The 26,555-nt window shown below is 42.0% G+C and overlaps 1 protein-coding gene across 20 annotated transcripts in view; it reads right to left on the bottom strand.

Moving 5' to 3' along the window:
* Positions 1-26,555, bottom strand: part of DYNC1I1 (dynein cytoplasmic 1 intermediate chain 1) — a 379,244-nt gene that overhangs the window by 37,340 nt on the left and 315,349 nt on the right. Inside the window, exon 16 of one of the 20 annotated variants that reach the window (XM_055589785.1) lies at positions 10,951-11,811. The exons of the other annotated variants lie outside the window; for them this stretch is intronic. Coding sequence (XP_055445760.1) covers positions 11,746-11,811 — 66 coding nt within the window. The 3' untranslated portion in view covers positions 10,951-11,745. Of the gene's footprint in view, positions 1-10,950; positions 11,812-26,555 lie in introns of those variants that run through there. 20 annotated transcript variants of the gene reach the window in all.

Genomic DNA, 26,555 nt, shown 5'->3' with positions numbered 1-26,555 from the left:
GCTGCCCCTGGGAGCCAGCCGTGGAGGGATTAGAACTCTTCAGGCACTAGAGGTGTGGGTGTGCATGTGTGTGTGTGTGTGTGGGTGTAGGTGTGTGTGTGTAAGAACATCAGGAGATGCTCATTATTGTTAAGCTGTTTGTCCATAATCAAGGCTCAACCCTTAGCTTTTGTCATAGGCTAAACTGTGTTGGCCCCAAAAGTCACTGAAGTTTTAACCCTCAGCACCTCAGAATGTGACTATTTGGATATAGCCTCCAGAAAGAGGTGATTAAGGTTAAATGAAATAATGGGGGGCTTTATTCCAATGTGACTGGTGTCCTTATAAGAGGAGGCGATTTGGATACAGACAGGCACGGGGGGAAGACACAGGGGTAATATGGCCATCCACAAATCAAGGAGCGAGGTCTCAGAAAACAACCCTATCAATACCTTGATCTTGGACTTCCAGTCTCCGGAACTGCAAGGAAATAAATTTCTATTGTTATAACCATCCCATCTCTGATACTTTGTTATGGCGACTCCAGCAAACTGATGCAGCTCTCAAAGGAAAAGAGAAAGAAGGCTCTCTTTTTTCCTTGGCTTCCAGTGCACATCCACATGGGTACACATACTCTCTGAAATTCTGAATTTATGGAATTTCCCCCAAGAGCACAAGACCAAACACTGTGCATGGACTTAACACGCAGTCAGCGATGGCAGGCCCGCCCTGTGTCTTCCAAGACACAGGGACAGCAGAGCCTCTTCTTAATTTTCAGCTTCACCTTATATCACACCAGTAGTTCTGCCATGTGTCTGAGACCACTGGGACAAGGGAAGATGGAGACTGGAAAACGCTGTGCAACCTCAATACCAATGTGCCAAACCATCGCAGGGACCCAACTGAACGGGAACCAGAAACGACTGTTCCGTCTGATTCAGTTTCTTTTGCCTGAATACAGAGCTATTCCCCACCCTGAAATGAAGCCTTCTGTGCTTGAGATAAGAGTGTATTTTGGTTTAATCTTGTGACCCTCTGCAGGCTCCATCTTGAAGTCTCTTTCTTTTAGACAAGGTAGTTGGAGGGTGAGGTAGGGATGGGGTGAGAGGGCAAGCAGGCTGGGTAGCCAGCCCAACGAGGGTCCCCAGGCAGAGCCCTCCTCTCCTGGGTTGTTAACCTGTCAATTCCAGAGCAGGCAGGCTCCTGCCAGGCTCTCCTGTGTGCTCAGTCCTGTCCTTGTGACCCCATGGACTGTAGCCTGCCAGGCTCCTCTGTTCCTGGAATTTTCCAAGCAAGAATACTGGAGTGGGTTGCCATTTCCTACTCCAGGGTATCTTCCCGACCAAGGAATCGAACATGCATCTCCTGTGTCTCCTGCATTGGCAGGTGGATTCTTTACCATCGAGCCATCTGGGAAGCCCACTCATTTTCAGTCTCCTGTAAAGGCTAACTCCTGCATAATGGGTTCCTGAGGCTGGAAAATTTTCAAAGAATTTTTGAATACATTTCCACAGCCCCTTCTCTTAACAATAGCATCTATCAAACGGCGAAGGGAAGGCTCTGTTTAAAAGCACCGTCGGCAGATCACAAGAATGTGTTTGATTGCCAAAGTGACTAATTTATTTTTACACAGTATTAATAATGCTACAATAACTAATATCTGTAGCCTGGTTTTGACAGTTTATTGCAAGTGTTCCCATTGTTTAAATAAAGGAGAGAAAGGAAGAGGGAAAAAAAAAAAAAAGAAAGTATGGAAGAGAGTGTTTTATTTTGCTACATTTCCATTTGTTAACAAAACTCCCCATAAGCAAAACCAGAGGTCATTAGCAAACAACCAAAACATGCCTGTCTCCAGAAGAATAGAGCTCCCTTCATCATTCAAAATACAGCTCTGCTGAAAACCCAAATCAGGACAAATCCTTAACATGAAAAATTCAGTGCAGGCTTGAAACCACCTGACTTTACTTTGGGTTTGTGCTCCTTAAAATTACCTAGAAAATACCATAATCTTCCCATCGTGCGGCTGGATGTGGGCCAGGGCCCTGGCTCCAGAGGCAAAGGGCAAAACTAAGAATCATGTCTGAACAGACAGCTCCACCCTCTCTCCCAAGTCCACTTGGCCTCGTGACAAAAAGTGAGGTCTGAAGCACATTCATCCAGGGCCTGGGTTTTTGGCCCAAACTCAAGACTCTGAGGACAAACAAAAATGAAATCCAAAATGTTATCGTTCTCACCTTTAGAAGTCAGATGGGTTTAATAGGTACTGCATGTGGCGAGTGATTCCTGTTTACCATGTAATAGGGAACAAACAGAAGTGTGCTCACTTCTAGCTTTTTGTTCAGGAGAAGGATCTTATAGCTGAGAGTTTACATTCTAAAGTGATTTTTTGGTAATAATTATGTGTATGTGTGTGCATGCAAAAAATGAGATTAAGAGAGTGCGAGAGAGATTTCCATATAGAACCAAATACGGTGAAAGTGAAAAGCCAACCCTGAGGAGCGTGCAGGCACAGGGGCCCCACCGTGGGGGCCCGTCCGCCTGGCACGGGTGGCTCTGGACTGTGGGCAAGCCTCTCAGTGCCCGTTACTCTCCTTCACTGAATGCTTAGCTCTTAAGCATGGCCCCCCCCAGCGCCCACCCACTCTGACACCCCCACGCTCTCAGGCTTTGGATGGGTGAGAGCCAGGAGAGACTGTCAAGTGATTTTTACCTCCTGCCGAGCTAGTGACAGGCTCGGTACAAATAGCTACATTGAGAAAGTACCTCCACGCCACACAGCCAGAGCCAGGGCTCCAGCTAGACAGTCCCGGGATATGAATACCACCATCTGATCCCCCTGGGGCAGATCAGCGCTGAAATGGACCACGTGTTCCAAACGTGCCCCCCCACCACCACTCCTCACCCCCTAATCAAAACCCTCTGCTCTAGCCAGTTGGCTGCATTCACAATCCCCTCTGCACACTGGATCCCTCTGGCCTTCAAGCTTGTGTTCACACTGCTGCTTCCTACCATTTAAGAAAAAAAGGATTCTCTCTCCTTCTGGTAAACCAATCTTAAGATCCCTATGAAGGCCTGCTGACCTGAGCAATCCCCTCTTCAGACCCCTACACACACAGCGACGTCTCTTCCTCCTAGGCCCCCATCTTTGTTTTCTGTCTTCTTCTTAGGTGCTCTGTCTGTGGTTGTCATGAGTCTTGTTATATTTAAATATATCTTTCTTTAATAAATGGTGCTACGAATCAGTCCATCCTAAAGGAAATCAACCCTGAATATTCACCGGAAAGACTGATGCTCAAGCTGAAGCTGCAAAACGTTCGCCACCTGATGCGAAAAACCCACTCATTGGAAAAGACCCTGATGCTGGGAAAGATTGAGGGCAGGAGGAGAAGGGGGTGACAGAGGATGAGATGGTTGGATAGCATTACCGACTCAATGGAAAATAAATCTGAGCAAACTCCTCCGGGCAGGAATACTGGAGTGGATCGCCCTACCCTCCTCCAGGGGATCTTTTCAACTCAGGGGTCAAACCCAGGTCTCCTGCATTGCAGACAGATTCTTTACCACTGAGCCACCAGGAAAGCCCCATAAACCTACAACTATACAAGACCTTTTAGAACTAACACCCCAAAAAGATGTCCTTTTCATTATAGGCGACTGGAATGCAAAAGTAGGAAGTCAAAAAACACCTGAGGTAAGAGGCAAATTTGGCCTTGGAATATGGAATGAAGCAGGGCAAAGGCTTATAGAGTTTTGCCAAGAGAACACACTGGTCATAGCAAACGCCTTCTTCCAACAACACAAGAGAAGACTCTACACATGGACATCACCAGATGGTCAACACCAAAATCAGATTGATTGTATTCTTTGCAGCCAAAGATGGAGAAGCTCTATACACTCAGCAAAAACAAGACTGGAAGCTGATTGTGGCTCAGATCATGAACTCCTTATTGCCAAATTCAGACTGAAATTGAAGAAAGTAGGGAAAAACCACTAGACCATTCAGGTATGACCTAAATCAAATCCCTTATGATTATACAGTGAAAATGAGAAATAGATTTAAGGGCCTAGATCTGATAGAGTGCCTGATAAACTATGGACAGAGTTTTGAGACATTGTACAGGAGACAGGGATCAAGACGATCCCCATGGAAAAGAAATGCAAAAAAGCAAAATGGCTGTCTGGGGAGGCCTTACAAATAGCTGTGAAAAGAAGAGAAGCAAAAGCAAAGGAGAAAAGGAAAGATATAAGCATCTGAATGCAGAGTTCCAAAGAATAGCAAGGAGAGATAAGAAAGCCTTCCTCAGCGATCAATGCAAAGAAATAGAGGAAAACAACAGAATAGGAAAGACTAGAGATCTCTTCAAGAAAATTAGAGATACCAAGGGAACATTTCACGCAAAGATGGGCTTGGTAAAGGACAGAAATGGTATGGACCTAACAGAAGCAGAAGATATTAAGAAGAGGTGGCAAGAATACACAGAAGAACTGTACAAAAAAGATCTTCACGACCCAGATAGTCATGATGGTGTGATCACTCACCTAGAGCCAGACATCCTGGAATGTGAAGTCAAGTGGGCCTTAGGAAGCATCACTATGAACAAAGCTAGTGGAGGTGATGGAATTCCAGTGGAGCTATTTCAATCCTGAAAGATGATGCTGTGAAAGTGCTACACTCAATATGCCAGCAAATTTGGAAAACTCAGCAATGGCCACAGGACTGGAAAAGGTCAGTTTTCATTCCAATCCCAAAGAAAGGCAATGCCAAAGAATGCTCAAACTACTGCACAATTGCACTCATCTCACACACTAGTAAAGTAATGCTCAAAATTCTCCAAGCCAGGCTTCAGCAATACATGAACCGTAAACTTCCAGATGTTCAAGCTGGATTTAGAAAAGGCAGAGGAACCAGATTGCTAACATCCACTGGATTATGGAAAAAGCAAGAGAGTTCCAGAAAAACATCTATTTCTGCTTTATTGACTATGCCAAAGCCTTTGACTGTGTGGATCACAATAAACTGTGGAAAATTCTTCAAGAGATAGGAATACCAGACCACCTGACCTGCCTCTTGAGAAACCTATATGCAGGTCAGGAAGCAACAGTTAGAACTGGACATGGAAAAACAGACTGGTTCCAAATAGGAAAAGGAGTACATCAAGGCTGTGTATTGTCACTCTGCTTATTTAACTTCTATGCAGAGTACATCATGAGAAACGCTGGGCTGGAAGAAGTACAAGCTGGAATTAAGATTGCCAGGAGAAATATCAATAACCTCAGATATGCAGATGACACCACCCTTTTGGGAAAAAGTGAAGAGGAACTAAAAAGCCTCTTGATGAAAGTGAAAGAAGAGAGTGAAAAAGTTGACTTAAAGCTCAACATTCAGAAAACGAAGATCATGGCATCTGGTCCCATCACTTCATGGGAAATAGATGGGGAAACAGTGGAAACAGTGGCAGACTTTATTTTTGGGGGCTCCAAAATCACTGAAGATGGTTTTTGCAGCCATGGAATTAAAAGATGCTTACTCCTTGGAAGGAAAGTTACGACCAACCTTGATAGCATATTCAAAAGTAGAGACATTACTTTGCCAACAAAGGTCCATCTAGTCAAGGCTATGGTTTTTCCACTGGTTATGTATGGATGTGAGAGTCAGACTGTGAAGAAAGCTGAGCACCGAAGAACTGATGCTTTTGAACTGTGGTGTTGGAGAAGACTCTTGAGAGTCCCTTGGACTGCAAGGGGATCCAACCAGTCCGTTCTAAAGGAGATCAGTCCTGGGTGTTCTTTGGAAGGACTGATGCTAAAGCTGAAACTCCAATACTTTGGCCACTTCATGCGAAGAGTTGACTCATTGGAAAAGACTCTGATGCTGGGAGGGGTTAGGGGCAGGAGGAGAAGGGGACGACAGAGGATGATATGGCTGGATGGCATCACCGACTCGATGGACATGAGTTTGAGTGAACTCCGGGTGTTGGTGATGGACGGGGAGGCCTGGCGTGCTGCGATTCATGGGGTCGCAAAGAGTCAGACATGACTGAGCGACTGAACTGAACTGAACTGAACTGATACATAAAAGAGATAACTGATAAGAACCTACTCTATACACATGGAACTCCACTCAGTATTCTGTAATGGCCTACGTGGGAAAAAAAATCTAAAAAAGAGTGAATACACACACACACACACACATATACATATAAACTGTTTCACTTTGCTATACAGCACAAACACAATATTGTAATCAACTATATATCAATAAAAATTAATTTTAAAAATATACCTTTACTTTATCCCTTAAGTGTTTGGTTTTCTATAGAGCAAGATTTTTGTTTTGTTTTTATCTTTATTAGAGCAGTATTAGATTCACAGAAAAACTGACAGGAAGGTACAAAGAGTTGCCATGCACTCCTGCTCTGCGGCCTCCCTCCATTATTAAAGTTCCCCACAGAGTGGTGGGCTTCCCAGGTGGCACAATAGTAAAGAATCTGCCTGCAGGAGATGCAGGTTGAATCCCTGGGAAGATCCCCTGGAGAAAGAAATGGCAAGTCACTCCAGTATTCTTGCCTGGGAAATCCCATGGACGGAGGAGCCTGGAGGGCTACAGTCCACGTGGTAGCAAAGAATAGGACACGACTGAGCACGCACACGCACGCACACACACACAGAATGGTGCATTTGTTACAACCGATGACTCTGCACTGAAGCATCACTGTCACTCAGAGTTTATAGTTTATCTTAGTGTTCCCTCCTGGTGTCGTGAATCTGTTGTTGTTTCAGTCACTAAGTTGTGTCTGACTCTGCAACCCCATAGACTCCGGCACGTCAGGCTTACCTGTCCTTCACCATCTCCCAGAGTGCAATCTATGAGTTGTGACAAATGTTTGATGACATGTATCCACCACTGTGGAGAAGGCAGTGGCACCCCACTCCAGTACTCTTGCCTGGAAAATCCCATGGGCGGAGGAGCCTGGTGGACTGCAGTCCATGGGGTCGCTAAGAGTCGGACACAACTGAGCGACTTCACTCTCACTTTTCACTTTCACGCATTGGAGAAGGAAATGGCAACCCACTCCAGTGTTCTTGCCTGGAGAATCCCAGGGACGGGGGAGCCTGGGGGGCTGCTGTCTATGGGGTCACACAGAGTCGGACACAACTGAAGCGACTTAGCAGCATCCACCACTGTGGCATCATACAGAGCAGTTTCTCTGCCCTAAACATTTTCTGTTAGAGCAAGTTTGGTCAAACAGTCCTGGAGGGCTGCAGACTTAATTCTTAGTGGGAGGGATGGGGGCCTCTAGGGTCTCTCATTCACTGCTGATGGGAATGCAAGATGGTGCAGCCGTTTGTGAAGACATTTTGGCAGTTTCTTACAAAATTAAACATACTCTAACCAAATGATTCACCAATGATGCTCATTGGTATTCATCTGAAGGAAGTGAAAACTGAAGCTCATACAAAAAATTGGTATATAAAAACTTTCAGCAGGTTTATTCACAACTGCCAGAACTTGGAACCAAGCAAGATGTCCTGATGAACTAGCAAACTATATTATATTGAGGCGATGTTATTCATTGATAAGAAAAAATGAGCTCTCAAACCATGAAAAGACTCAGAGGAACCTTAAGTGCATATTACCAAGTGAAAGAAGCTAATCTGGAAGGCTGCATACTATGATTCCAAGTATAGGACACTCTGGAGAAGGCAAAACTATGGAGACAGGAAGAGATCAGTGGTCGCCAAGAGCTAGGAGGAGGTAGGGATGAACGGGGAGGATAAACTTAGGGCAGTGAACTACTCTGTATGATCTTATAATTGTGGTTACATGTTGTGTTTGTACAAATCCACAGACACTACAACACTAAGAGTGAACCCTAAACTGTGGACTTTGGGTGAATATGAAAAACAAAAATCCACAGTTATTACATTCTTGCATGTGTTACGATGATACCATGTAGGTTGATATGTAAACATCCATAAGTTCCTATGTTTATACAACTGATTGGACAGAACGGGGAAAAAAAAAAAAACAAAAACAACACAACGGAGTAGGAAAAAAGGTGATAAGTGGATAATGTAGTAATCAAAGACATCAGCGGACAGAGGGGGTTTCCCTGGTGGCTCAGTGGTAAAGAATCCATCTGCCAATGTAAGAGACACAGGTTCAATCCTTGGTCCGGGAAAATCCCACGTGCGGTGGAGCAACTCATCCTGTGCACCGCAACTACTGAGCCTGTGTCCAGAGCCCACGAGCTGCAACCACTGAGGCCCATGTGCCTAGAGCCTGTGCTCTGCAATGAGAAGCCATGTCAATGGGAAGCCTGAGCACTGCAAGTGGAGAGCAGCCCCTGCACGCCACAACTACACAAAAAGCCTGTTCAGCAACGAAGACCCAGCACAGCCTAAATAAATAAAGAGAGGACAGAGGTGTCTTTGCAGGTCCAGTTCGGGGTAGAGTGGATTAAAATAAATTTGTAGCAAATATACAACTTCAGACTTTACCCTATCATTAATCAGCTACACAACTGCTGTGTGCGTTAATAACTTGTCTGACTTGTCACGTGTCCTACTCTTTGCGACCTCGTGAACTGTAGCTCATCAGGCTCCTCTGTCCATGAAATTCTCCAGGCAAGAATACTGGAGTGGGTTGCCATTCCCTTCTCTAAGGGATCGTCTCAACCCAGGGATCGAACCTGGGTCTCCCTCATTGTAGGCATATTCTTTTCTCTCTGAGCCACCAGGGTAGCCCATAACTGCTAGCAGCTTTATTTAATTTATACAGTCAATAAAAGTGTCAGTAAGATAATCAGCCTGTATTATACATTAACCATTTATTGCTCTGACTGAAAGTTGTGGGGAATATAGAATTGATGGGAACCATGGCCACTGACCTCAGGAAGCTCGTGGCTCAGTAAAAAGAGGGAACAACAAATAAAGACATTTACATTATATTAAAGTGCTGAGTTTTTGGTGCCAACTAAAATTATTGTAAAAATATTTTTATGACAATAGAGTGATGCCTCATTAAACAAGAGAAAACTGCAAGTTATTCCAGCATTTGAGTTCATTACTGTATGGCAAATAAAAATAGGTGGACAGTCCAAAATATTATAGACTTTTAAAAAATGCTCTGATTTCTAATTGACTCAGTTACAATCAATATGAGGTGGAAACTATGGAACTAAAAGAATATCTAAATCACTCCTCTTCACACAGTGGTTTTCTTCACTGTAATATTAGGGAATCACACAGTGGGTCTGTAAAGGACGCCTCAGGTCTGACTTCTCTGACTTAAGCCATATTTCCTTGTTGCTCTTCTTTCTTGTTTCCCACCCATGGACTTTGATTCCATAAAGGATACAAAAGCTGTTTATAAGAAAATAAGTGGTATATTTATTCAATCACTATTCCAAGTGGTGCTGGCATCATACCTATCTTCATGGAAATCTCCATGCACGGCTTTCAGAGCCTGTCACGCCTCCATCTCTAAATACTAGTTCTGGACACTTAATTCTTCCTTTAAGTCTCTCTCTCCTTTCCTCTCTAGAAATTAAGGTTCACTAATCACCTCATCCTTGTCTGGGAAATCCCATGGACAGAGGACCCTGGCAAGCTATAGTCCGTGGGGACGCAAAGAGTCGGACATGACTGAGTGACTAAACTACATCATCTTTACCCTTACTGAATCCTTACTGATTTTTTTGTTTGCTTGTTTAACATTACTACTGGAAAATGCATATTGGAAAGACTGCATTTAGGACTCGTGGGACTAATGGGCACAGGCTTGTCCAAGAGAGTGGAAAACCATGAAATGCAGGTTGAGGTGTCTGAAGTGATTAGGAGAGCAAGTGGAGCGGTGTCTGTCAGAGTTTCCAAGAGTATGTTCCAAGGAATACTGTTCTCCTGTGTGTCTGGGTAAAAATGAGTTCCATATCCAGATGAGTTTGGGGACCTCTGCATGGCATAAATCAGCCCATTCCTGAAGAATAAGTTTAAAAGACCTCTCGGGTAAAAATACTTGTTCACTTTAACTCTTTCTGTATTGCTTTTAAATCATGGAACCTCTTCTCCTGGCTTTAAAAAAACACCCATTAAGATTCCACAGAATACAAACATTGTTATATATTGTGATATATTTTGTTTTAGGAAGATTATCTAAGAGGATTATGTAGGGGGCGTAAGTATGAAGAGGGACCAATCTCAGAGAAATTGGTAGTAATTTCATCACAAACTTGCTAAAGAAGACATGATAATTCTCTACTCTTAAGAAACTGTTTTTTCAGACAGACTCCAGACTGGAGAAGGCATTCTTAGTGAGGTGTGTGCCTGCTCTAATTCATTACAGATCTAGATATACACGAAATACTGTAACAAGAATAAACAGTATCACACACACACCCACAGACATAAAGACACACACATTTCATTTTGATGGCCCATGGATTGCTATATTGAAAAAAAAATGGTCTTAATAGCAAAGGACTAGCAAAACTCAGTTCATTAACTAAATTTTGTTAAAGGAGGATGACTGAGGGAGAGAAAAAGCAAGCCAATCAGGCATAAGTTAGGTTTCATAGGTGGGCAGAAGCCAAGAGGCTCAAACATAACCCTCCTGGATGGGGGCGCCCTTTACGGCTCTTAACGCAGCTGGGTCTGGCAGAGTGGTAAAGGGGAAATCTGGTTTAAAAGCTACATTTTTAATCATTAAGGAAGGTCCTAAGTGAGAGGGAAACAGACAACTTTTAAGAGACTTCTTCTTACTTTTGACTTGGGTGTAGTTCAAGCCAGCGAGCAGGGGGTAGGAGAGAAAACTATTTCACTCTTACGGCCAATTCCACAACATTCCTCTCCAGAAACGTCCCCAGCACTGGTGAGCTTCCAGTAGTAAACACTGAGGTCGCTTCCCCAGAATTTATGGGAGGGCCTGTTACTCTACTTTGGAAGGAAAAAGGAGCGTTTTCAAACATCATATTTATCTTTCCTCTACGAAACTTTTATTTATTCTTTACAAAGTACTGGAAGAATAAGAACAATCTCTCAATTTTTATTGTCCCGAGTTGATGTAGTAGTAATTTGTCCTAATGGTCAAATTCTACTCATATTGTAATCCTGGCAACTAACATATATGAGAAACAGGATAAAGATCATCAAAGTGATACCCTACTTCGAAAAAAAGAGCATATCAATATGTCCTAAACAGTCAAACAAGTTAAAGAAACAATCCAGAAACTGTGAAAGTAATTGACACAAGAATACACTAAGAAAAAAACCCTTCCATGTGTTCTCTTTAGATCTAAGACAAATGAGAGCATTATCAGTTTTCTAGGCTTGCCATATTTAAATCCCCTTGTAGAATTCAGGACTCGAGGGATAGGGGACCGGTATCAAAAAAAAAAAAAAAAAAAATGTATAGTGCTCTGGGTGAGGATTAGAAGGGACAGTGACAGATTTTTTTGGCGCTAAGAAGGATGAGAAAGAGAATATATATTTGGATCAAAAATTTAAAAACAATTAGAAGTTGATTAAAAAAAAAGTCCAGTTGAAGATACAACAGATGAACACGCAAACATAAAGCTAGCAGAAAGGTCAGATGAGACAATTCTGTAACAACCCCCTCAAGACGGGGGTGGGGCACGTGGCAAAATATTTACAAAAGTAATTTTAACATTACATGATATCACTAGCACAAAGCCAGTCATGTGGAAGTGTTCAGTTGAATGTCATTTGTTATTATGATGATTATTATTACCACTGTAGTCTTTAACATCATAACAGGGCTTCGACTGAATATTTCAGTGTAGGAGTCAGCTGGGAGGGGAGTCCCATGAAGGGCTGCAAAAATAAACATTCTGGTTAATCAAGCTACTACTACTGCATGGAAACATATACATTTCCATGTGTAAAACCGACAGCTACATACTGCTATGTAACACAGGGAGCTAAACCTGGTGTTCTGTGACAACCCGGGGGGTGGGGTGGGATGGGGGTGGAAGGGAAGTTCAAGAGGGAGGTGGGTGCGTGTGCTGAGTCACTCAAGTCGTGTCCAGCTCTCTGTGACCCTGTGGACTGTAGCCCACAAGGCTCCTATGTCCATGGAATTTTCTAGGCAAAAATACTGGAGTGGGCTGCCATTCCCTTCTCCAGGGGATCTTCCGGACCCAGGGATGGAACCCAGGTCTCCTCCACTGCTGGAGTGATTCTTCACTGTCTGAGCCACCAGGAAACATAAATATACCTGTGGCTGATTCATATTGATGTCTAGCAGAAACCAATACAACATTGTCAGGCAATTATCCTCCAATAGAAAAATAAATTAAAAAAAAAAAAAGAAAAGATGATACTATTTAATGTGGTGGAACCGTGAGAGTGTTCATTAATAATTCAACCAGCTGGTGTTGAGATAAGAGAGATCACTATGCTGAATCCAGGGGCTACTGTGGACACAAGTATCTCTGGTAATCTTCTGAAGCAGCAGTAGACGTAGAACATTAGGCTGACCCTGTGGTTCAGAATCCTGAGGGGAAAGTGAGATGTCTTAGTGCCCAGGTTCACTCAGTACACCACGCAAGAGGCGTAAGAGCCCACTTGATCATAAGCCATTGCCCTCGTCATCTCTGGCTTCCCCGGTGGCTCAGAGGATAAAGGATCTGCCTGCGATGTGGGAGACGCAGGTTCGATCCCTGGGTGGGGAAGATCCCCTGGAGGAGGAAATGGCAACCCACTCCAGTGTTCTTGCCTGGAAAACCCCGTGGACGGAGGAGTCTGGTGGGCTACAGTCCACGGGGTCACAAAGAGCTGGACACGACTGAGCGACTTCGCTTTGTCATCTCCAGAAGTGTACACGTCATCATCGCGTGGCATCACAGACTGCCTTCCATCATGCCTTTTGGCCTCGAGAGCCTCCCTTTTGTTATTCCCTTCCTGCCACCTTGAGTGCATTGCTCCAGTTCAACTCTACTTTCACCTCCAAACAACAACAATAGCAACAGGAACACCGTTTAATGGCAATAAAAGGATTTTTACTTCTTTCATACCCTGGCCTGGCACTGTTCCAAGAGCTTTATATATATACTAAATCATTTAACCTTTACAAGCACCCTATGAGACAGGTCGTATTTTAATCCCCATTGTATAGATGAATACACTGCACACAAAGAGGTTAAGGGCCTCTCCTAAAGTCACACAGCTGGAGTGTCAACTAGTCCATGTTTCTGATTTTGAATACTCTGTTCCTTTTGCTTGAATTCCTGTCCCTTTCTCCAGAGCCTCACCTTGAATGTCACCTACTATGAGAAGCCTCTTTAGCATATTTCTTTCTCTATCCCCTCTCCACTGTTTCAGTCTGAGTTAGGAATTTTTCTTATAAACTTGGTTTAGAGAAGAGTTGAGTCCCCTTCCTCTGAAAAGAATCACTTCCTAAAAGAGTCAGACTTTCCCAGAGGTATCTTTAGAAAGAGCAATACTGCATGTAACAGTGAACCAAGGGACCACCTTCAGACTTGTTAGGGAAAGTCCTCCTTCTATCACTTGATCAAATACTCACCAGTTTGAATGAAAGGGGTGGTTAAGGACACACACTCCGGTTGGCCCTCTCTTTGGATCCTTCTTGCAAACTAATAAGAATTCTAATCACCTACTCTGTAAGAAAAATATCAGGAGGCCCTCGATCCCTGGATGGTTGCTTTAGATTTTCTTCCCCCAAATTATAGTTTCTTCAATATTTCCTAATAGGATTTTTAAAGCTTAACCTCAGTTTTCTAATAATTATATTTCTAAATTATGGTTACAAATTTTACTACTCAAAACCACTGCTAACTAAATATTTGCTACAGTTTCTCTTTAATGTACATCTTTAAATGACCCAGGACTTATTCATCCATGTATTAATTCAGTGATTTATTATGTGCCTACCAGGTGCCAAGCACTATGCCAGGTACTGGGGAAAATATACAGAATAACATGGGTCTACACTCAAAGAGCTCTTGGTCTTACAGGGAAAGGGCAGAAATTCTCCACATGATCATGAGATTCAGTGACTAAGACCAAGCTGTTTTTATTATCGCATTATCTATAATTGTTGTGGTTTAGTCACTAAGTCATGTCCAATTCTTTTCGACCCCATGGACTGCGTGGTCCACCAGGTTCTATTGTCCATGGGATTCTCCAGGCAAGAATACCGGGATGGGTAGCCATTTCCTACTCCAGGGGATCTTCTCAACCCAGGGACTGAATCTGGGTCTTCAGCATCGCAAGCAGTCTCCTGCATTGTAGGCGGATTCTTTACCGACTGAGCCACCAGGGAAGCCCTTTAGCTACATTTAACATTTATCACAATACCTAATCATTTTTAACGAATCTATTTTAAAGGTAATAACCAATGGTTTTCCTAAGAAACAAATTTTTTCCAACTTCTTTTATTCATGAAAAATTGAGATGATGATTCCTTTCTAGTAGCTAAGAGTGGGGAAAATCAGCTAAGATAGTCATTTTACATTTTAACACTGGCAGAGGATGTATTCATAAATATGAAATAGGTAATAGTTATTGATCTCACAGTATTGCTTGAAAACTGAAGATTATCTTTCAAATTTTAGCAAAGTCCTCACCCTTCAGTCACTTAGAAAATTTCATTGTCAGATTCACTGCTTTATTAAAAGCTTAGGGGACTGAGATGTATGTTAACTGCTAAGACAAATTATACAATGTCAATACAAGACAGATACACCTGGAGGAAGTCAGTGACTCCCATCAATCAAACATGTGTCCTGAAAGGTTTTTGGATGAGTGCACCCCAGGGTGCTGCCCAGCATACACATCAAATACCAACATACTGGCATGTGGGTTAAGTCAGGCCATACACCGGACCAGTCAGCATAAATGAACTGCATTTTAGAGACCAAAAGTTCTAGTGCAGAAAGGATTTAGAGAATATTATCATATCAATACAAGTGGAAGAAATCTGAGTCCTTTGAAGTCTAAAGGAAACGACTGACCTTGCAAATACACAAACAGGATCAAGAACCCAAATCCTTGTGAAGCTGTACCAGGACCAAAATAAATGTTAACCCAATATTTAACTGGAATCCACTGAAACTTTCCAAACTGCATGCAGTGATAAAAAGTCCAAAGACTCATAACTTGTCTGGCCACTAAACTAAACTACAGCACAGGAAAAAAATTATCCCAAACCTCAGCAAACAGAAAAGTTGAGTGGAATAATGAATGTTTTAATTCAGCCAAGAGCTCATATTTTATGTCTAAGCATCAATTCCAACACTTCCTGATGGATGGGAAATTTAATGTGCTAAGATACAGTAAAAGGTAAGAGTTGGCACTCAAAGAGAATTTATTCCCGCAATGCTTTATTGTTTAAAGGATCATCAAGGATAGACTTTTAAATATGCAGCCTTTTACTGTTCTCTTAAAAACCACCTCATCGATATATTTAAAGAAGAATTATCCAAGGGACAAATCAACGTTATTGAAACAGCAAAGTCATGAGAGGAAATGAAAAGGCAAAGTGACCTGGAACAGGCAAGGAGGTTGGGGCATTTGGAAGGAGCAGGCTTGGTGGTGATCACGGGGATAGACTGTAGGAGGTAAAACTTCAGTTTGGTAAAAAAATAAATAAATAAATAAATAAAAATAAAAATAGGCAGAAGATAAACAGGACTGGAAAGGAGCAGCAAGGTCCAAGGTGGGTGTTTCTGTTTTGCGTTCTCCACCCACCCCCCCCAATAAATTGGAGGGAAGGAGATGTCAGGTATAGAGAGAAAAGGGATGGGTGACGCTATGACACCCCAACAAGGACAGGGAGAGGACCTGTACCTCCCATGCCCCGCCCCACACCCTGGCGGGGACACACCTGTCTGTTCTATTATTCATTTGGACTCTTCCATATACTGTCTATGTGGTAACCAACCATAAAAAAGACTATCTACTATGCATGGCTGCATGTCTATTCTTCATCCACTGAGGCAAGGGTCATATAATTTATTTCCTTTACCTCTCTTACAAGGGGTTAAAAACACTGATAATTAAAGTGATAAACAAGGCTCCTCTCACTACTGAAAATGGTTGCATTCCTATTCTTTAAAAAAAAAAAAAAAGTGCCTTTAATTATATTGCCTTAAATTTCTGACCAACAACCACCACCTTCCAAAGCCAAACACCAAAACCTCCTCAATGCTTCTATCACTAACATGCAATTACAGCTGACCCTTAAACACAGGCTTGACCTCTGTGGGTACACGTATATATGAATTTTTTTTTCAATAAACATTGCACCTGTATTTTCATTTTATAGATCTTTAACTAAGTGTAGGGGAAAGTTTCTGTTTGATTAGAGGTCACAATATCTGGAATCAAGGGAACTAGGGTTTGAGCCCTAACTATCCAAACTTTCAGCTTGCTGCCCTTAGATGTGTCATTTATCAAAAATTCCAGCCCTCCTCCTCCACTTTTTTTGAGGCAGAGAAAGCAGTACTCAGAATTTCAACTGAGAGTGGTAAGCGCTCCTCACCTCCATGTTGTTCAAAGACCAACTGTACTTATTTGCTTCGTAAGTCAACTAAGCTAATGAAATCAGAAAGAATCATTTAAACATTTCAAGATTCTGTAAGCAATGTGTCTATTTGATGTTTGTGAGCTAAATCACTCTTTAGAAGACCAAAACTCCAAAAATATGCCATATACCATATGATGTTCTCTCTTTAGCCTTTCCTCAAAATTTAACTAAAATCATATGTCAAGTTGATGGGAGTATTAGTTTCTCAAATCACAGAGTTGACAATAACTGCATTTTCCTCCAAATATACTTTTTAATTTAACTATATTTCTAAAATTGGGTGTAGAGCAATTTTATTTTTTAGTCTTGATCTTCAAAATCATAGCTTCTTTCTTTCTAAAAGTGTGGGAAGTGCTATTGTCTCTTGGGCAATCACATTACTTATGCAAAGTGAATTGGTATGGACTTTGCTACAGGCTTCAAAATTAGATTCATTTCACTCAGGGTGCTAATTCCAGCATCACATTTTCCCTTGGAATACAGATTTTTCTTTGCTAATATTATCTTTGTGTTAGAAATGCAAATTCTCAGTTGATATAATGTACAAAATGCATGTTTGCCTTGGCAAATTTTTCTGTTGTTTGGTTTTCCCTTAAACCTATTGTTTCTTTTTTGTTATCTTTATGAGCTATACTTATTTTTATGCACATAGTATTATATTGAAGCCACTTTAAAAATATGACTTCAGGATTTTTCTTTACATTATTTAATTTGCAATCTGCTATGCAAGGAGATCCAACCAGTCCTTTCTGAAGGAGATCAGTCCTGGGATTTCTTTGGAAGGAATGATGCTAAAGCTGAAACTCCAGTACTTTGGCCACCTCATGCGAAGAGTTGACTCATTGGAAAAGACTCTGATGCTGGGAGGGGTTGTGGGCAGGAGGAGAAGGGGACGACAGAGGATGAGATGGCTGGATGGCATCACTGACTCGATGGACGTGAGTCTGGGTGAACTCCGGGAGTTGGTGATGGACAGGGAGGCCTGGCGTGCTGCGATTCATGGGGTCGCAAAGAGTCGGACATGACTGAGCGACTGATCTGATCTGATGGTCTGAATGTATCCTCCTGAAATTCATACATTGAAATTCTAATCCCCAAACATGATGGTATTAGGAGGTGGGGCCTTTGGAGATGTTTAGGTCATGAGGGTGGAGTTCTTGTGAATGGAATTAGCGCCTTTCTAAAGAGAATTCCACACAGCTCCCCGGGCCCCTCCACCAGCGAGGACATTGGCTATGAACCAGGAAGGGCGCCTCACCGAAATGTGACCATGCTGGTACCTTAGCCTTGACCTTTCCAGCTTTGAGAACAATAAGAAGTATATTTCTGTTGTTTATAAGCCACCTAGCCTGTGATGTTTTGTTACAGCAGTCAAATAGAGTAAGATAACTTAAGCATCTTAGGGTATCACTAACTCATAATTGAAAAAGCCTTGACCATAACCTTCTTTACTTTTGTTAAATCATTAAAGGATTCCAAGTTATCCAATGAGTTTAAAGATTATCAAGGTAACCATTATTATCAGACGGAACTAAAGAAGTTAGCGTGCATTGCTCGGTCATGTCCAACTCTTGGTGAGCCTTTGGACTATCACCCTCCAGGCTCCTCTGTTCTTGGGATTCTCCAGGCAAGAATACTGGAGCAGGTAGCCATTTGCTTCTCCAAGGGATCCTCCTGACCCAGGGATCGAAGCCAGGTCTCCCACACTGAAGGCAGATTCTTTAACATCTGAGCCACCAGAGAAGCCTCAAAGAACAATTATTCATCTTATTTTTTTCTGCTTTACATCTATCTGAAAATGGTCATTGTCAACAAGAAAATTTTTTAAAAGCCTTGCTTTCCAGAATTTTTAAAACAATATATATTCACTTTTCTCTTTTGATTAGGATAAAGAAGGTTATGTTCAGGCACAGTCTTGCAAAAGTGACTAGTAATTTTAGGAGATGTTTCTACCATTTCTTGTAAATTTTATGTGTGTTAAGATCACAAAGATGAGAAAGATTCTAGCCCATGCTGTCAAGAGTATCAAGCATAACCACTGTTTCACTACATCACCACAAAATGTTATGTATCTGTGGTTTTAAATATATTCACAGTCCAAACCTCTGGGGAGAACAAGTAGGGTACTAATTATATCATGAAACCTGGCTGGAGAGTGGGACACTGGTTTTCATTCTCCTGCCTGAATCATGACCTAGATCGGAAGAATAGAGAATTTGAAACAGAGCCTTACATTGGTTTAGAGCACAGCTCTTAAAATTTTAGCAGCATCAGTATCTCTTAAGAGGGTTTATCACAATTCAGGTCGCCAGGCCTCACTCTCAGAGCCTTTGATGCAAAGTTCTGGCCCAAAGAATTTGAATTTCTATTAAGTCTTAGATTTTGCTGATCAAGGGGCTGCACTTTGAGAACCCTTTGTTTAGAATTGTAGAAAAGTGGTATATCTTCCACTCCTGAATCTGTCAACCTGCTATGGTAAGTTGGGGATAGATTTTGGACAGTTCTGAATGTCAGAGTCAGGAGGTTTTTAAGGACCACCTAAGAGATTCATCGCCTATGCAAGAGTACACCATGTGAAATGCCAGGCTGGATGAAGCGCAAACTGGAATCAAGTTTGCTGGGAGAAATATCAATAACCTCAGATATGCAGATGATATGACTAATGGCAGAAAAGAAAAGAGGAACTAAAGAGCCTCTTGATGAAGGTGAAAGAGGAGAATTAAAAAGCTGGCGTAAAACTCAACATTCAAAAAACTAAGATCATGGCATCTGGACCCATCACTTCATGACAAATAGATGGGGAAACAATGCAAACAGTGACAGACTTAATTTTCCTGGGCCCTAAAATCACTATGGATGTTAAAAGACATTTTTCCTTGGAAGAAAAGCTATGACAAACCTAGATAGCATATAAAAAGAAGAGTCATCACTTTGCCAACAAAGGTCCCTATAGTCAAAACTATGGTTTCCCCAGTAGTCATGGACAGATGTGAGAGTTGGACCATAAAGAAGGCTGAGTGCCAAAGAATTGATGCTTTTGAACTGTAGTGCTGGAGAAGACTCTTGAGAGTCCCTTGGACTACAAGGAGATCCAACCAGTCCATCCTCAAGAAAATCAACCTTGAATATTCATTGGAAGGACTGATGCTGAAGCTGAATCTCCAATTCTTTGGCCACCTGATGCAAAGATCTGACTCACTGGAAAAGACCCTGATGCTAGGAAAGATTGAGGGCGGGAGGAGAAGGGGACGACAGAGAATGAGATGGTTGGATGACATCACAGACACAATGGACATGAGTCTGAACAAACTCCAGGAGATAGTGAAGAACAGAGAAGCCTGGCACATTGCAGTCCATGGGGTCACAAAGAGTCAGATGCAACTGAACAACAATAAGAGATTCATCAATGACAACTTGCCAAAAATTTTAGCGTTCTTGTAAAACTGAAATGAATCTTTGATATTTAATGCCAGCTGGTCCTCAGATTGGTGAAGTTCAGATATCCTCTGGAGTCGAGGCTCCCTCCCATCTCTCACAGGACCTGATCTACACTCCCTCTCTCCCTGCCACACCCCAGTTCCCATCACTGTTAGAAGGTGAAAGTGCCTCTGACTTCACTGGAAAATAGGGACCTTCCATCATTCTCTGCTTCCCCCTCTCCTGCCATCACCTAAATCTACCCGTAAGCCTTTCCTCTAGTCTTTGTGGTATCCTATTGTCTCCCCAACCCGATCCTATACAGGCACCTGACATCATCTTTATCAGTTTTTCAAACCATCCTCTGTTGACTTATGTTTCACTGGTTTCTTATCTTCAGACCACAAATGTGCTCAAATCCCTCAGAAAGACCAAATCCTTCCTTGGCTAGGCCTTTCCTGCCAGCCTCACTGGATCTCTTTCAGTTTGTAGCCTAATGGCTGGGAGAACAGTCTTTATTTTTGGTCCACTTCTTTTCCTTCCTCATTCTGCAAACACCGTCAATCTGTCCCCAGGACTTTGCTGAAATTGCTCACTGAGCTCCATGCCACCCTCCTCTTGCCTTTTTGATCTCTGTCCTCATCCTGCAGCATCAGCAACTCTAAAGCTGTACCTTTGTACAATTCCCATTCTAAAAATTATTTAGAATTTTCTCCCTTGGAAGAAATGACTAACTATATGTTGATCACTGTCATAGCTATGTGGCTTCCCAGCTGGCTCAGCGGCTACAGAATCCGCCTGCAATGCAGACGCAACAGGAGATGTAGGTTTGTTCCCTGGGTCAGGAAGATCCCCTGGAGGAGAAAATGGCAACCCACCCCAGTTTTCTTGCCAGGATAATCCCACGGACAGAGGAGCCTGGTGGGCTACAGTCCATGGGGTCGCACAGAATTGGACACGACTTAGTGACTGAGCATGCATGCACATCATAGCTATAGTATTAACTCCATTCTTGGCCTCTGAGTTGCTGTTTTTGCCATTACTTTTGAGAAATTTCAGGCACCTCAGGTGGAGCATGCCATGGAATGCTAATTTTCTATCCCAACTGAAGCTTGCTGCTCTCCTCTCCTACTTCCTGTCCCAGTTGCTCATCACTGTTCTTTCACTCAGATGCTTAAGGGACAAATACCAGAACAGGCACTGTCCCCTCTTCTCAAGTCAGGTGGTCACTACATGTGCTTTACTTTCTCAGACTTGGGTTCTCCTGCACAAGCTCACTGCTTCTGCCACTGCCAACATTCTGGCTCTCACAGGAATGATCTAACTGGCCTTGTAACTGGATGTCCTGGCTCTAGACTTAGTACGTGGGTGTGGAAAAGAACACGGCTTTGGGGGCGGTCACACAAATCTGTGTTCAACTTCCAGTTTCCCCACTTTTGCACTGAGCACATCAGGCAAGGTATTTAAGCTCTCCTATGCCTATTTCTTCTATAAAATGGGATAACACTACCTACGCATAACTCTGTGAGGACTTAATGGACTAATGTATGTAACACATTTAGCACACAGTACAACCTCAGTAAGTGTTAGCTCCACCTCCCCCTTCCCTGCAAATCACCTTCCTTGGAAAATTCCCTGAAATTAAATTTTGATTCATATGTAAAATGACTTATTCATTGATAAAATTAAATTTTGGTTCACTGTTCATAAAATAAAATAAACCTAGACTATCAAGCATACACCTATCTTTCCAGTCTCCTTGCCCGTCGTTTCCTAACAGGATCTGTGCTTTCAGTGATTTAGGTGGAAATGGCTGCTCATTTGTTGATTCAGCTGACAAGAAGGGAACCTGGTCCGCGGTCTACCAGGTAAACTTCTCCAACAATGTTTCTGCTTCAGTGGGAAGCCTTCCTGGACTGTGGTTTAAAGATGAAACTTGGTAGGAGGAGGGCAATGTAATGTGCTTGAATTCTCTCTCCTTTCATGCTATCCTCACCGGAATCTGCAAAAACTAGCATCCTGTTTGCAATTCGCCTCTTGCATCTTTCCTCCTCATTCTGGTGGTCTCAGCATTTTGTAGAGATCGCTATTAGTACTGGCTTCCCCTGAACCAACCACTCACTGCTCCCCCTCCTTTCCACATGTTGCTCCCGTGCCCTTCGTGTCTCCCGTTCCATGGTAAATTCCTGCGCCTCCATTCTCAGCATTCTCACTGAAAGCTCCCTTGACTGCCTGCCTCATAAGCTCACCACTTCCCCTGCTATATTCACCATGGCGTATTCTATTTCAGAACAGTGATATACTCCGCTTCTTCCTTGCTTACCAGGGCCGTTCCAGGGCTCTTCAGCCCTCCAGAAAAAAGTCCTGCCTTCTTTCAAGCTCAGGCCACTTGTCTGAGCCATCCTTTACCTCTTTTGATCTCTCTTCCTAATTCACTAAAGACTTTAGCACTGGGATCACTGTCTTCTTTTCTAAGCCTGTCTTGCCATTTATTATCCTGGCTCATTTCAAAGCCCACAGCACACTAGGGCTTGATCTTTTGTTTCTGTGACTACATCATTTCCAATGAACTTCAACTTCACTGGACGGTGGCTACAGACGTGACCACATCCTAGACCTTTTTTTTTTTTTTTTAAATCACTTGGAATTTTTTAAATTATTTTAATTGGAGGCCAATTACTTTACAATATTGTATTGGTTTTGCCATACATCAACATGAATCTGATGCGGGTGTACACGTGTTCCCAATCCTGAACCCCCTCCCACCTCCCTCCCCATACCATCCCCCTGGGTCATCCCAGTCACTTGGAATTTAATTGTGAAATGCTCTATCCAAACATCCCACTTTCTATTCATTTCAGTTCAGTAGCTCAGTTGTGTCTCTTAGTGATCCCATGGACTGTAGCACGCCAGGCTTTCCTGTCCACCACCAACTCCCAGAGCTTGCTCAAACTCAAATCTATCGAGTTGGTGATGCCATCCAACCATCTCATCCTCTGTCACCCCCTTCTTGTCCTGCCTTCAATCTTTCCCAGCATCAGGGTCTTTTCCAATGAGTCAGTTCTTTGAATCAGGTGGCCAAAGTATTGGAGCTTCAGCATCAGTCCTTCCAATGAATAATCAGGACTGATTTCCTTTAGGATTGACTGGTTTGATCTCTTTGCAATCCAAGGGACTCTCAAGAGTCTTCTCCAACATCACAGTTCAAAAGTATCAATTTCTAAAAATTTACTAATTCTCTTACCCAATCACTCTCTTCATAATGTTCTTTGATCTTACAGGGACTTCTTACAGGGAATTTCTCCTTTCTCCTTTCATTTCCTTTCTGCTCCAGCTTAGTCTAACATCAAACACTGTCCTGTCCGCATTTCCAAACCCTTTGTGCTGTTGTCCTTCCATCAATCCTGTCAAAGTTCCAGCCCAGGCTCCATCTAACTGGACATCTCACCCATGTCCATATTTGTGCTGCCAAATTCTCTCAGAGGAAGACAGCCTTGAAGACTGATGCCACTAAAACTCCCTGGTCTCCCACCCACTTGGTCCTCCACACTGCCCAAGTCCCCCTTTGCTTCCCTAATCAGTCCTTTCTGTTCTCTTCTGTGACCAGCTGGAACCTGCTCCCCTCAGCACCTCCACTTGCCCCTCAGCAGAATATTTCATCTCCTACCTCACTGAGAAAATAGGACCAAGAGAGAGTTCTCTTTGCTTTCATTCACCAAACCTACGGGCTTACATATATTTGCCCCCATCTTGTTCTGTTACAACAGAAAAAGTGTCACCTGATCAATTTTTAAATTTTCCCCTGCCTATGCTGTGCATCACATTCACTCCAGCACTTTCGGGACCCTTTCTCTGCCTTACACTTATCGGCTTTTTCTACTTATTTTCTTTACTGACTCTTCCACAATAGCAATATCCTCAAGAGCCTCTGAAATCTTTAAAAAAAAGAAAGAAAAGAGAAAAAAAGAGAAAAAAACCCGCTTTCCACTTCCCATCTTCCTCTCCTCATAGCCAAGCTTCTTGATTTTTCTTCAGCACTTTCCGTTTTCCATGCACTTATTAATCAACTGTTATCTATGTTCTACTCTCAATGTACTTCAATGGGACTCTACTTGTCATGCACACCAGTGGAGGTATTAAATACAAAGGATATACTGCCGTCTTGATATTACTTCTCTAAAGTACTTGTTACTTTTGATTACTCCCTCCTCTGTTGCCTTTGACTTTTCTATTATAGAAAATTTCAAAAATTTAGAAATAGGGTAATACCAATATCCAACTTCTATATTTATCAATATATGACTAATCCTATTCATCAACATTCACAAGCTGTCCCCTTCCCAACAAATTATTTTTAAATAAATCCCTGATATCATATGACTTCTTCTATAAATATGTATGCGTGCATCTCTAAAAGGTCAAACCACTTAAAGTGATCACAGTGTCATTATGACACCTGAACTAACAATTCACGATCATCAACAAATATTCAGTCAATATTCATATTTCCCTAGTAGCTTTCTAATTTTGTTATGGGTTGTTTGCTTGTATCAAGATCTATATAGGATCCATATCTGGAGATTGGCTGAAATGTCTCAAATTTTGTTTTGTTCTATTTTGTTTTGACATATAGCTTCCACCTTCCATTTCTTTTCTTTTCTTTTTTTTCCCCTTAAAAAACTATCTTGATTTTGATGTTGAAATGAGATTAGTTTTCCTATAGATTTCCCCACAGTCTGGATTTGGCTGATTGCATCCCTATGGTATTATTTAACATTTTGCATCTGTACCTCCTACTGCCTCTAAATTCAGAGATCTGGTAGATTGATAAGATTCAGATTCAATCTGGGGGACAAACCTACTTCAAAAGTGGTATTATATACTCCCATAATTATGAAGGTGGTTTCTATTTTTAAGATGTTATCAGCAATAATCATTGCTTAGATCATTAGAGGTTGCAAAGTGATAATATTCAAATCTTATCATTTCTTTTTCCCATAATATTCCTATAAAGAAACACTACTCTCATCAAGTATATAGTAACTCTGAAGTACAGATTATACAGAAAAGACAAAATAAGATTCTTTCAGAATAAATGACTGATTTTTTCCTTTAGTTATTAGTTTTTAAAATAATAAAGTGGTTTCCTTAATATTCTCCAAAGACAATCAATGGGTTTGTTTCATTTTTCAGTATCATTATGATCTCAACCTATTACTCTTAAAGACAGCAGAAGCTTATTCAGCTTGTTTTCCAAACTCTTAAACAAGAAATCTGTAGCATCTGTCAGCATCCTTACTTTCTATTATGATGAAATACTTCAGACTCATTTTATACATTTCCTGCTCCAGATCTAGAATCATTAATTTCTTCAAGGATCTCTGGGGTTTTTTAGAGCCACTGGCATTTAGAAAGCAATATATGGACACCAGAAGAGTCCCTGATACCGGATTGATCATTGTTTCTAAACCTTTTTGGTAGACAGACACGTGAATATGTATTCTTTTAGATTTAAAGGTAACAAACACCGTGAGTACTTATTCATACATCCAACTCAAACTCAGGATGACAACAGTTTTTACTTAACTTTGTGTACTCGTATCTTCTTCCAACCCTGCTGATTATATGAATTCTCAATGACCTCAACCTCACAGCCATCAACATCAAGATACAAATGCAACAGCATCAGAGACAGAAACAACAAAACCATCAGCAATATGAATACCGGATGTAGTTAAATGATTTTTTTTTTGGGGGGGGGCAGTCTTTTTATCCTTAAAATATATCTTTTCTGGAATATATAGTGAAAAAACCGGGGTTTTAAAGTCCTTTAGAATTGTCCTATATTGTAAGGTTTTGCCTTCAATTTGAACCACACTAACGTTGATTTCATGTTACTTCAATGTAAAGGAACCCATTGTGAAATTTATTACCATGTAAAATAATATTTACATGGTTCTCAAGCCAAATGTACTACCAAGGTATATTCAAGGAAGGTTGGCTGTTCCTTTAAGGCTTCAGCCTCTGTATAAATAATAATCTTTGTGTGTGTGGTTCATCTTTCAAACTTTTAAAACTGTTTAAGTAGACATTTAATTTAGGAGAGGAGACAAGAAGGCAGAATAGAAGGACTTGAGCTCAACTCCTCTCATGAAAACACCAGAATCACAATTGACTGCTGAACAACTATCAACAAAAAAGACTGGACCTACCAAAAGAGATATTCTACACCCAGAGACAGATGGTAGGAGGTGTGCTTTGGCAATATAATCAAACCCCATATGTACCAAGTGTGTGCTAAGTTGCTTCGGTCGTGTCCAACTCCTTGTGATCCTATGGACCATAGCCGGCCAGGCTCCCCTGTCCATAGGATTTTCCAGGCAAGAATACTAAAGTAGACTGCCATGCCTTCCTCCAGAGGATCTTCCCAACCCAGGTACTGAACCCACGTCTCTTAGGTCTCCTGCACTGACAAACAGATTTTTTACCACTAGTGCCACCCGGCTGGAAAACAATTACATTGCAGTGGTTCCCCCATAGGAATGAGCATTCTGAGCCCCATGTCGCTCTCCCTAGCCTGGGGGTCTGGAAC

The sequence above is a fragment of the Bubalus kerabau genome, chromosome 8 (assembly GCF_029407905.1).
Source record: "Bubalus kerabau isolate K-KA32 ecotype Philippines breed swamp buffalo chromosome 8, PCC_UOA_SB_1v2, whole genome shotgun sequence".
Lineage (NCBI taxonomy): Eukaryota > Metazoa > Chordata > Mammalia > Artiodactyla > Bovidae > Bubalus > Bubalus kerabau.
This window is presented reverse-complemented; position numbering and strand designations above follow the sequence as displayed.